The 13330-nt window shown below is 43.0% G+C and overlaps 1 protein-coding gene across 1 annotated transcript in view; it reads right to left on the reverse strand.

Annotated features, from left to right (window-relative positions):
• Positions 1-1588: 1588 nt before the first annotated feature.
• LOC115464471 overlaps positions 1589-13330 on the reverse strand; it is a 337991-nt gene continuing 326249 nt past the window's right edge. Inside the window, exon 19 of the mRNA XM_030194848.1 lies at positions 1589-2936. Within this exon, the coding sequence (XP_030050708.1) occupies positions 1849-2936 (1088 nt within the window). The 3' untranslated portion in view covers positions 1589-1848. The remainder of the gene's footprint in view (positions 2937-13330) is intronic.

Below are 13330 nucleotides of genomic sequence, written 5' to 3' on the forward strand. Positions count from 1 at the left end.
GGATATACAAGCTAACTGAAAATGTGCTGTGGTGGGAAACCCAATACAAATTTGTATTTCGCCTACATATATCGCCGCACAGAGCGTATCGGGCTAAACTGAGAGACAATGACTCATGTCTGAAATGTGGTCGCACAAATGCACATTTGGGCCATATGTTTTGGACCTGCCCAAAAGTTCATGGCTTTTGGAAAAGTATAGCAGAACAAGTTTCAAGTTTGTGGCGTGTTAGATGGCATCACTCCCCCAAGCAACTTTTTCACATATTTACAATCCAGGGACAAGTCCCAGCTGGAGTAAGAGCGTTCCTTCAACGGGCAACGTTGATGGGGAAGAAAACTATTCTGCAAATATGGCTGACCGAGGAACAGCCCACAGTTGGCCGCTGGAGATCATTAATGATACAAATGTGTGCTCTGGAAAGACAGAGTATAACGGACCTTGCATCAGAATCTGGAGACTTGTTTTGTAGAATCTGGTCCCCCTACTGGGATACACTGACACCAGTTGTTAAAAGCAGAATTTTGAATGCTTGAGTTGGGGAGGGGGTGGGAAGGGGGGACTTGATTGGGAGGGAAGGGGAGGGGGGAGAATTTGGAGGGGGGGGGGGGAATTTGAAAATGTTGAAATATGGGAATGTCAACCTACAAGGCTGTAATCTGAAAAATTGTTGTTAACCTTGTTACGAAGAATATAATAAATATGATTAATAAAAAAAAAAATTAATATCCTCTGATAGTGATTCAGTTGGAAGATAGGTTAAGGTCCATCTAACAGTGAATGATGAACTCTTAATGTTATTGAATTTATATGCACCAAACACTGATTGCCCTGAATTCTTCCATACTATTACTGATATCATTGCCACTGCAGGAGATAAATCTTACATAATAGGTGGTGATTTTAATCTCAAACTGAATCCTGATATGGACAGGAAATCTGTTTCCATACAAGAAAACCAAAGTTTGGTTCATTTTGATAGAAATGATGCAACAGCATGTGATGTTTGGCGCCTAGTGCATGAAAAAGATTGTGATTACACATTTTATTCTTCACCACATAATAGAAGAAATAAAGAGAGACGTTACTGAATATTTTCAATTTAACACTTTGGAAGATACTAGTTGGATAACTAGATGGGATGCATTCAAAGCTTATATATGGGGTTCAATCATATGTTATTCAGCCAAACAAAAAAGAAATAATCACAAGAAATTAGTGATCTGGAAAAATCTATATCATGTTTAGAAAACAAACATCAGTACACCCCTTCTAATCTAGATACGTTGGAAAAATTACGAATGGCAAGATATAAATATAACTTAATTCTAGCTGCTAAGGCTAATAATGAGATATTCATGAAATCAGCCCAATATTATGCCAATAATAATAAAGCTGGCCATTTGTTAGCTAGTTATCTAAAATCAAGAGCTGAAAAGAATGATATTTCTGCTATTAAAGATGATAATAATACTCTAATCACAGATCAACAAAACATATTAAAGACTTTTCAACACTTTTATACCTTGTTATATAAGTCAGAATCTAATCTAGATGATAATGATCTGACATTTTAACAGGACTTGGATCACAATACTCTTGATGATAATGATAATTCAGATCTGATGGCTCCCATAACTGAACAAGATGTAGTTACGGCCATAAAGTCTATGACAAAAAAAAAGGCCCCAGGACCAGATGGCCTAACACTGGAATTTTACTTAGCTTTTCAAGACACAATTATCCCTATTATAAGTTCATTCTATAATTACTTAATCATGTCTGGTGAAGTTAATGGGAGCTTTACGGAGGCCACCATCATAGTTCTTCCAAAACCAAGCAAAGATCCTAAATACGAACAGAATTATCGACCTTTGTACATTTAAATGGTTTCTCTCCTGTATGGGTCAAGTTGTGACGTTTTACAAGTGATTTCCTTGTGAAACATTTATCACATTCGGAACATTTAAATGGTTTCTCTCCTGTATGAATTCTTTTGTGGACTTTCAGGTGGGCCTTGCATCTGAAATATTTATCACATTCTGAACACTTAAATGGTTTCTCTCCTGTATGAATTCTTTTGTGGTCTTTCAGGTAGCCATTGCTTGTGAAACATTTATCACATTCTGAACACTTAAATGGTTTCTCTCCTCTATGAATTGTTTCATGCAGTTTGACCTCAGACATCCTTTTAAAACATTTATCACATTCTGTACATTTAAATGGTTTCATTTCTGTATGAACCCTTTCATGCTGTTTGAGATCAGACATACTTATGAAACATTTGTCACATTCTGAACATTTAAAAGGTTTCTCTCCTGTATGAATTCTTTTGTGGACTTTCAGGTAGGCATTGCTTGTGAAACATTTATCACATTCTGAACACTTAAATGGTTTCGCTGGTTTCTCTCCTGTATGAAGCCTTTCGTGGACTTTCAGATAGTCCTTGATTCTGAACCATTTATCACATTCTGTACATTTAAATGGTTTCTCTCCTGTATGAATGCTTTCATGCCGTTTGAGCTCAGACATGCCTTTGAAACATTTATCACATTCTGTACATTTAAATGGTTTCTCTCCTTTATGAATCCTTTCATGCTGTTTGAGCTCAGACATGCCTTTGAAACATTTATCACATTCTGTACATTTAAATGGTTTCTCTCCTGAATGAATCCTTTCATGAACTGTCAGCTCAGATTTCCATCTAAAATATTTATCACATTCTGAACATTTAAATGGTTTCTCACCTATATGAATCCTTTCATGCTCTTTCAGCTTCCACATTCTTGAAAAATTTTTATCACATTCTGAACATTTAAATGGTGTCTCTCCTGTATGAATCCTTTCATGCTCTTTCAGTGTCCACATTTTTGAGAAATTTTTATCACATTCTGAACATTTAAATGGTTTCAATCCTGTATGAGTCATTTCATGAACTGTCATCTGAGATTTCCATCTAAAACATTTATCACATTCAGAACAGTTAAATAGTTTCTTTCCTGTGTGAGTCCATTGATGCACTTTCAGTGCGGTTTTCGTTCCTAGATATTGATCACATTTGGAACACTTAAATTGTTTGTGTAAACCATATCCAGATAGTTTAGTTTTGTTAGTTCCTTCACAGTCATTAATTTCAGTCCTAATCCTGCTTATGTGGCTTCTCTTTTCTCTGTCTAGTTTTTCTCCTGTCTGGGCTTCTGCTTTCATACTGCTCGGTATTATGCTATTGATGATACCTCCCTGACAGTCAGCTGAAGGGTCTCTGGAGGGGTCTCTGTGTTTCCATTCCTTTTTCTGCTGTTTATTGCACTTTCTCATTCTTTCACTAATATTCCTAAATCCATCATCTGTTGAATAAAATAAAAAATAAGAGTATGATCCTTAATTTTACAGCTATAGAAAACAACATACTTAAACAAAGGCAGCTGCGAGGGGCAGGAGCAAGGAGGCTGCGTTCCTACTCTGGGATAGATGTAGACCCGGGGAAAGGGAAGGAAAGAAGGGAGCTTTGTCAGGAGGGTTGGAGGGGGCTCAAAAAAATAATTCTTTTTAAAGCGATGTGGGTGCCAGCACAATACTCGGGTAGCTCATATCATGTGAGAGCCAACTGGTAAATGCAAAACCATGGGCTCATCCGAAATGCCACCCCTGTACTGCCCCTGACCTGCCCACTTTTTTTGTGAGCAGTCAGTGCCAATATTCAGTGGTACTGCCTGCTTTAGTGCCAATTAATTTGGGGGGTCAGGCAGTCCCAGGGGATTTAAATGGACAGGAGCCCCTGCTGCCCATTTCAATTGCTTTCAAGATTGGATGTTCACAATTACAAACTCACTGCAAACATAAATGTCTTGAATGACATATCCCCCAATGTATGTGTAAATGCCAATATTCTGAAAATATCCACTTAACTTTCATAGGGAGACATTTGGTCTTCCCTGATCATTTTTTTTCCATTAGTTCCTCCAGAACAGTTCAGATGAGGGGGTTTTGCACTCCTACCAGCAGCTGAAGAGCATTTTCTGTAATCAAAACACTGGGTTAGTTCTGAACTGCTCTGAAGGAACTAAAGAAAAGAAAATAAACCTAAGATCACATGTCTCCTTCCTTAATGTTCCTCCAGAGCAGTTCAGATGAGTGGCAAATACCATAACAGTGACCTTCACAAGGGTGGGACAGTAAAATCCATGGACTACACTCTCTATCCAAAGACTGCATCCTGTCTTGCCTGCAAATCCAAACTATAATGCCTTAAAAATACAAAAGAATGCCCAGAATTCTGCAGCTCGACTTATTTTCCACCAGAATCGTTATGCCCACACTACCCCACTTCTCAAGTCACTTCATTGGCTCCCTGTCCGCTTCCGTATACAGTTCAAACTTCTCTTACTGACGTTTAAATGCATCCACTCTATGACCCCCTCACTACCTCTCCTCTCTCATTTCTCTCTACATTCCTCCCCGTGAACTCCGCTCTGAGCAAGTCTCTCTTGTTGTCCCCCTTCTCCTCCATCGCTAACTCTAGACTTCCTTTTATCTTGCTGCACCTTATGCCTGGAACCGCCTTCCTGAGCCCATACGTCTAGCTCCATCTCTGCCTGTTTTTAAATCTATCCTGAAGGCAAACTTTTTCACTGCTGCCTTTGGCTCCTAGCCACTACCCATTTGTCCTCCTCCCTGTTCCTCTTTACCCTGTAATTCCCTTGTCCGTAATGTCTTGTCTGTCTGTTTTACCTAGATTGTAAGCTCTATGTTGGGTGTTCAGCGCTGCGTGTGTCTGGTGGCGCTATATAAATGCTAATAGTAGTAGTAGTAGGACGCCTTACAAATTTCTAGATGTGCCACCAGACCACTCCCTGCTCAGGAAGGAGCTTGTCCCCTCGTATCAAGCACGTTTAGCACTTCTGCCACCAGGCAACCTCTAAGACAGCTGTTCCCAAACTGTGGGTCATTTGCAAAATCCTCATTTGGGATACGAAGCAGTTAGCACAGCATTGGCATTCTCCTCTTTCCCGCTACCACCGCTGCCGGGCTGCTGCCTCTCAGGGTTGGTGGCAGCAGTGGTGAAAATAGCAGCAACCCACAGGAGTCCCTCTCCCTGCACTCAAGGCTGATAGTTCTGCTGGTCCTTCCCACACACAACTATCAGCTTCACATGTAAGATGAGAGACCCAGGAGAGCAAACAATTGAAAGGTGGGAGATTGTAGGTTGTGGCTTGGAATGGGATGTCCCATAAGAGGCCTAACTACTGTGGATCCAAAATTTCTGAGTGTTATTATCTTGTCAGATTCAATTGCTCTTCCTTTGCCTGGGGTTAGGTATCCTAATAACTTCAGGATTACTTAATAGTGTGTATTATCTTTAGCTCACTCCCTTGACAGGTACTTTTGGGTATTTTACCATAATTCTGGATGTTTTGCATAATACATCGTCTCTGAATTCATTTTTCATTGCTGCCAATTACAGAATGACACAGGGAAAAATTTGTCCCTGTCCCCATGGGTTCTGTCTCCTTCACCACAGGCCCCATCTCCATTCCCATCCCTGCAGGCCCTGTCCCCGTCCCGTGGGCTCTGTTCTCATCTGGAGAAGCCTCGAACACTTATGATTTTATATTTAAATGTTTTCATTAAAGTATAAAAAGGAACAATATCCTGTGCAACTGTGGTTTATAAATCACAAACAGAAAACAATAATAACAACGAGCAACTATAATAACCCCACCACCACCACCTGCTAAACCAAGGAATCCTAATTCACCCTGTTAAAATGTTCAGGGGTACAAAATACAACCCATTCTGTGTGCCCTAGAGGGGAGAAATATGCCCTATGAAGCACTGTTATGATTTTTTAATCTGTGGATGAATAAGAAGTCATCAACAATTTCAAGTTCTCCTGTCTTCCACAGTCCTTCCTGCAATAGAAGATGTCTTAGAAGATGTGCTGGTAGCAGGATTTACAGGATCCCACATGCAAATTTTGCTAGCTCTGGCCAGCATGTTTGCTTGTTTTTCCAAAAAATAAAAATATTTTTGTCTGCATCAATCAGGGAACAAAGTACAAACAGAAATCCAAAAAAACAAAAGAAAAATTACCAGGAGCCTTCAAAAAAAGTGGGACATAAAAACTTTAATCATATGCAGGACACAGATCACACCTTCGAATCATTGTGGGTTGAAATTCCTTGTATAAAAAGGAAAAGGACAGTGATAGGAGTGTACTATCGTCCGCTTCGCTATGATGAGCAGGTAGATGCAGAAATGATAAAAGAAATCAGAGACGCAAACAAAATGGGCAATGTGATAATAATGGGTGACTTCAATTATCCAAATTTAGACTGGGTAAATGTAGCATCAGGACACGCTAGAGAGGTACAATTCCTTGATGAAATCAAGGACAGCTTTATGGAGCAGCTGGTGCAGGAGCCAATGAGAGAAGGAAAAATTCTAGACTTGGTCCTTAGTGGAACACATGATCTGGTGAGGGACGTTATGGTACTGGGGCCGCTTGATAACAGTGATCATAATATGATCAGTTTTGATATCAACCTTGAAGTAACTATACACAGGAAGTCAAATACGTTAGCGTTTAACTTTAAAAAAGGAGACTATGATAAAATAAGAACGGTTAAATAAAAAAAACTTAGGGGGGCAACTGAGAGGGTAAAAACTGTACAACAGGCATGGACGCTGTTCAAAAATACCATCCTGGAGGTCCAGGCCAAACATATTGGCCCTTGGCCTGGATTGGTCGCTGCCGTGGACAGGATGCTGGGCTCGATGGATCCTTGGTCTTTTCCCAGTGTGGCATTACTTATGTACTTATATTCCGCAAATTAGAAAAGAAAGACGGAAGTCCAAAAGACAGCCGGCGTGGTTGAAAAGTGAGGTGAAGGAAGCTATTAGGGCTAAAAGAAACGCCTTCAGAAAATGGAAGAAGGAACCGTCTGAAAATAACAAGCAGCAGCATAAGGAGTGTCAAAGCAAATGCAAGACGCAGATAAAGAAGGCCAAGAGGGATTATGAAAAAAAGATAGCATTAGAGGCAAAAAACATAGTAAAAAAAATTTTTGGTTTATTAAAAGGAAGCCGGCAAAAGAATCGGTTGGGCCGCTGGATGACCGAGGGGTAAAAGGAGCGATCAAGGAAGATAAAGACGTAGCGGAGAGATTGAATGAATTCTTTGCTTCAGTCTTCACCAAGGAAGATTTGGTTGGGATACCGGTGTCGGAACTGGTACTTCAAGAGGACGAGTCGGAGAAACTTACTGACTTCACGGTAAACCTGGAGGACGTAATGGGGCAGTTCAGCAAACTGAAGAGTAGCAAATCCTGGACCGTATGGTATTCATCCTAGAGTACTGATAGAACTGAAAAATGAGCTTGCGGAGCTACTGTTAGAGATATGCAATTTATCCTTAAAATCGAGCGTGGTACCAGAAGATTGAAGGGTGGCCAATGTAACGCCAATTTTTAAAAAAGGTTCCAGGGGAGATCCGGGAAATTACAGACCAGTGAGTCTGATGTCGGTGCTGGGGAAAATGGTAGAGGCTATTATTAAAAACAAAATTACAGAGCACATCCGAGAACATGGATTACTGAGACCGAGTCAGCACGGCTTTTGTGTGGGGAAATCTTTGAAGGAGTAAACAAACATATGGACAAAGGGGAGCCGGTTGATATTGTGTATCTGGATTTTCAAAAGGCGTTTGACAAGGTACCTCATGAAAGGCTACAGAGGAAATTGGAGGGACATGGGATAGGAGGAAATGTCTTATTGTGGATTAAAAACTGGTTGAAGGATAGGAAACAGAGTGGGGTTAAATGGGCAGTATTCACAATGGAGAAGGGTAGTTAGTGGGGTTCCTCAGGGGTCTGTGCTAGGACCGCTGCTTTTTAAACATATTTATAAATGATTTAGAGATGGGAGTAACTAGCAAGGTAATTAAATTTGCTGATGACACAAAGTTAATCAAAGCCGTTAACTCGCAAAAGGATTCTGAAAAATTACAGAAGGACCTTACGAGACTGGGAGACTGGGTGGCTAAATAGCAGGTGACGTTTAATGTGATGCATGTGGGAAAAAAGAACCCGAATTATAGCTACGTCATGCAAGGTTCCACGTTAGGAGTTATGGATCAAGAAAGGGATCTGGGTGTCGTCGTCGTCGATAATACACTGAAACCTTCTGCTCAGTGTGCTGCTGCGGCTAGGAAAGCGAATAGAATATTGGGTATTATTAGGAAAGGTATGGAAAACAGGTGTGAGGATGTTATAATACTATTGTATCGCTCCATGGTGCGACCACACCTTGAGAATTGTGTTCAATTCTGGTCGCTGCATCTCAAGAAAGATATAGTAGAATTGGAAAAGGTGCAGCGAAGGGTGACTAAAATGATAGCGGGAATGGAACAACTTCCCTATGAAGAAAGACTAAGGAGGCTAGGGCTTTTCAGCTTGGAGAAGAGACGGCTGAGGGGGAGACATGATAGAGGTATATAAAATAATGAGTGGAGTGGAACAGGTGGATGTGAAGCGTCTGTTCACGCTTTCCAAAAATACTAGGACTAGGGGGCATGCGATGAAACTACAGTGTAGCAAATTTAAAACAAATTGGAGAAATGTTTTCTTCACCCAACGCGTAATTAAACTCTGGAATTTGTTTCCGGAGAATGTGGTGAAGGCAGTTAGCTTGGCAGAGTTTTAAAAGGGGTTAGACGGTTTCCTAAAGGACAAGTCCATAAACCACTACTAAAGGGGGTGGTGTTGGACTACTTCTCTCCCCCTCCTCCAGATTTCAACCCCTTCTTCCACCTGAATCTCACTGTTTTTCCTCCTTTGAAGTACACTCTAACCGCCCTTTCTCTCCTCTGCCTCTTTGAATAGCGGTCACTTATCGTCCCCCTGATAAGTCCCTTTCATCCTTTCTCAATGGCTTTGATGCCTGGCTTGCCTTCTTCCACGATCCTTCCTCCCCCTCTCTCATCCTTGGTGACTTTAATATTCCTGCTAATGATCCTTCTAACTCTTATATTTCCAAGTTACTCGCTTTATCATCCTCCTTTAATCTCCAACTATGCTCCACCTCCCTCACTCATCAAAATGGTCACTGTCTTGATCTCATCTTCTCCTCCAACTGTTCAACCTCTAGTTTCCTTGCCGCTGATCTTCCTCTCTCTGATCACCATCTTATAACTTTCACACTTAAATCTCCTCCCTCCCAGTCCCGTCCTATCTTATCTAATTTATCTAGGAATCTTCATGATATTGACCCTTCATCTCTAGCCTCCCATGTTTCAAACCTCCTCTCTACTGTGGCACCATCCACGTCTGTCCAACGAGGCTGTTTCTTCTTACAACAATACTCTATCCTCTGCCTTAGACACTCTTGCACCTTTGATGATCCGCCCTACAAGGCGTACAAAACCCCAACCTTGGCTGACTTCTAATATCCGCTACCTACATTCCTGTACCCGCTCCGCCGAACGCCTCTGGCGGAAATCTCGGGCCCTTGCTGATTTCTTACACTTTAAGTTCATGCTGACTTCCTTCCAATCTGCTCTTTTAAGCGCCAAACAGGATTATTATATCCAACTGACCAACTCTCTTGGCTCTACCCCTCGACTTCTCTTCACCACATTGAACTCTCTCCTCAAGGTGCCCCCTCCCCCAACTCCCCCTTCATTATCTCCTCAGACCCTTGCTGAATTCTTTCACGACAAGGTTCAAAAGATAAACCTTGAAATCTCTATCTTGCCACCTCTCCCTCCACTAGTCCGTTCCCCTCTCTCTCCTTCCCCTCATTCCTTTTCCTCCTTTCCTGAAGTTACTATAGAAGAAACTACACTTCTCCTTTCTTCCTCAAAATGTACCACCTGTTCCTCTGATCCCATTCCTACCCACCTTCTTAATGCCATCTCATCTGCTCTTATTCCTTTTATCTGTCACATTCTCAACCTCTCACATTCCACTGCAACTGTCCCTACTGCCTTTAAACATGCTGTGGTCACACCTCTCCTTAAGAAGCCTTCACTCGACCCTACTTATCCCTCTAATTACCGACCCATCTCCCTCCTCCCTTTTCTCTCCAAATTACTTGAGCGTGCTGTTCATCACCGCTGCCTTGATTTTCTCTCCTCACATGCTATTCTTGACCCACTACAATCTGGTTTTCGCCCTCTCCACTCAACCGAAACTGCGTTTACTAAAGTCTCCAATGACCTATTACTGGCTAAATCCAGAGGTCAATATTCCATCCTCATTCTTCTTGATCTTTACGCCGCTTTTGACACTGTCGATTACAGCATACTCCTCGATACCCTGTCCTCACTTGGATTCCTGGGCTCTGTCCTTTCCTGGTTCTCTTCCTACCTCTCCCTCCGCACCTTCAGAATTCACTCTGGTGGATCCTCTTCTACTTCTATCCCTCTGCCTGTCGGCGTACCTCAGGGTTCTGTTCTTGGTCCCCTTCTCTTTTCTATCTACACTTCTTCCCTTGGCTCATTAATCTCATCCCATGGCTTTTTCTACCATGGGATGAGATTAATGCTGATGACTCCCAAATCTACCTTTCTACCCCTGATATCTCACCTTGCATCCAAACCAAAGTTTCAGCGTGCTTGTCTGACATTGCTGTCTAGATGTCTCAACGCCACCTGAAATTAAACATGACCAAAACCGAGCTTCTCATTTTCCCCCCCAAACCCACCTCCCTACTCCCCCCGTTTTCTATTTCTGTTGATGGCTCTCTCATTCTCCCTGTTTCCTCAGCTCGAAACCTTGGGGTCATCTTTGACTCTTCTCTCTCTCCTTCTCTGCTCATATCCAGCAGATCGCCAAGATCTGTCGTTTCTTTCTTTACAACATCCGTAAAATCCGCCCCTTTCTTTCCGAGCACTCTTCCAAAACCCTCATCCACACCCTTGTCACTTCTCGTTTAGACTACTGCAATCTGCTTCTTGCTGGCCTCCCACTTAGTCACCTCTCCCCTCTCCAATCGGTTCAAAACTCTGCTGCCCGTCTCATCTTCCGCCAGGGTCGCTTTACTCATACTACCCCTCTCCTCAAGTCGCTTCACTGGTTCCCTATCCGTTTTCGCATCCTGTTCAAACTTCTTCTACTAACCTATAAATGTACTCACTCTGCTGCTCCCCAGTATCTCTCCACACCTGTCCTTCCCGTGCACTCCGCTCCATGGATAAATCCTTCTTATCTGTTCCCTTCTCCACTACTGCCAACTCCAGACTTCACGCCTTCTGTCTCGCTGCACCCTACACCTGGAATAAACTTCCTGAGCTCCTACGTCTTGCCCCATCCTTGGCCACCTTTAAAACTACACTGAAAGCCCACCTCTTTAACATTGCTTTTGACTCGTAACCACTTGTAACCACTCGCCTCCACCTACTGTCGTGGACAGGATGCTGGGCTCGATGGACCTTGGGTCTTTTCCCAGTGTGGCATTACTTATGTACTTATGTAGGAAAACAGTCTTTTGTGTGGACCTGACACGGTCCATGTTTTGGCACGCAGTGCCTTCGTCAGGAGTCACGAATAGTAGCAGGAAAAAATACGGCAGTATTGTGAAACACAGTGCGGTTGTTAAGAGCGATATACTGCAATGTCGTGTTGTCCCTTTGCTAAAAGAAACTGATAGTGAGATTCTCTACTGAAACAAATGTACTACCTCTGGATTGCAAGTCCAGTACTCTAAACACTAGGCCATTCTACCACTCCACTCGCATGAAATTTGGCCATCCCTGTGTGTGTGGGGGGGGGGGGGGCAGTTGAGGACGTCCAAAATGTTTGAAAGAAGGACGCCCACGCCTTCGTTATGCTTCCGCTGACACACACATACCTCCCCCCCCCCCAAAGAGATGGTGAAGAAATATAGTAGCCCTTGCTCTCAGTAAAATACAGGCCAATGACTCAGGCTAACAGCTAGGCCTTTTTAAAAAAATCAGAGATCACCTTTGACACAGTTACATTTCACTGTAGCAAGTGCTGGAATGAGGTAATTAGGAGCAGATAGAGAGGGAGGGGGCATTTGCTCTTGTCTACAGTCCTAAGACTGGCACCTGCAAGAAGTCATGAGCAAAGATATAGAGATAGTACTGGGTCAGCTGCACCCCGGGTGAGATCCAAAGTGGGGTGGGGGGGGGGGGGGGGCTAGAGGAAGGTTTGAGAACATGTGAAGTCATTCTGATCAACTGATAAGGGCCAAGAGCTCCAATGAAAAAGCCAGAGTCCATTGGAATCAATAGGGCCAAAATTGTATATAAGCAGCAGTCTGAGAGGTATTAAATCAGAAGGGAGAAGGAAAGCTACAAGAGAAGACTCCAGAAGGCTAGAGAGACGTGCTGTGAACTGCTGTACCATCATATGAATACCTGCTTGCCTGTACCATCATTGGGTGAGATGATAATGCTAATAAACTATCTTACTATATCTTCTGCATACTGGGTTCCTTTCTAATTGGGGAGGTTACCAATGCCTAGACGGTGTAAGCCTGTCATAGTAACATACATAGTAACATAGTAGATGACGGCAGAAAAAGACCTGCATGGTCCATCCACAGGGCCGTGCCTAGGGTCTCTGGCGCCCCCTGCAGCCTATCAGTTGGCGCCCCCCCCCCTGCAGACTATCAGTTGGCGGCGGCGGCGCCCCCCCCCCCCCCCCGTGAAAATGATCGCTCACCACTTGCCACACTGACAGGAATTGTCAGCAATATTCTTAGAAAGAAATTGCTATACATTGCAAAATAAGATAGCAGATGTAAATTCTCAAAGTGGACATATTCCAAACACTAAAATGAAAATAAAATGATTTTTTTTCTACCTTTGTTGTCTGGTGACTTTCTTTTTCTGATCATGCTGGCCCAGTATCTGATTCTGCTGCTATCTGTCCTCTTAACTCCGTTTCCAGGGCTTCCTTTCCATTTATTTCTTTCCTTTCTTCTTCATTTCTGGTCCTCAGCTTCTGCCTATTTTCTTCATCCATGTGCAGTTTTTCTCCTCTCTTCCTTTTCCCTCATTTCATCTCCTTCATCTCTCTTCCCTCCCCTCTATGTCTAGCAATTTCTCCTCTCTCCCTGAGCCCTGCCCTCCCAATCCATGCCCATCCATGCTCCTCTGTCCCCTGCCCCCTCCATTCATCCTTTTCCAGCAATTCCCCTCTCTCCCTGAGCCCTGCTCTCCCAATCCATGCCCATCCATGCTCCTCTGTCCCCTGCCCCCTCCATTCATCCCTTTCCAGCAATTCCCCTCTCTCCCTGAGCCCTGCCCTCCCAATCCATGCACATCCATGCTCCTCTGTCCCCTGCCCCCTCCATTCATCCT

Source organism: Microcaecilia unicolor, chromosome 3, assembly GCF_901765095.1.
Source record: "Microcaecilia unicolor chromosome 3, aMicUni1.1, whole genome shotgun sequence".
In the NCBI taxonomy this organism is placed as follows: domain Eukaryota; kingdom Metazoa; phylum Chordata; class Amphibia; order Gymnophiona; family Siphonopidae; genus Microcaecilia; species Microcaecilia unicolor.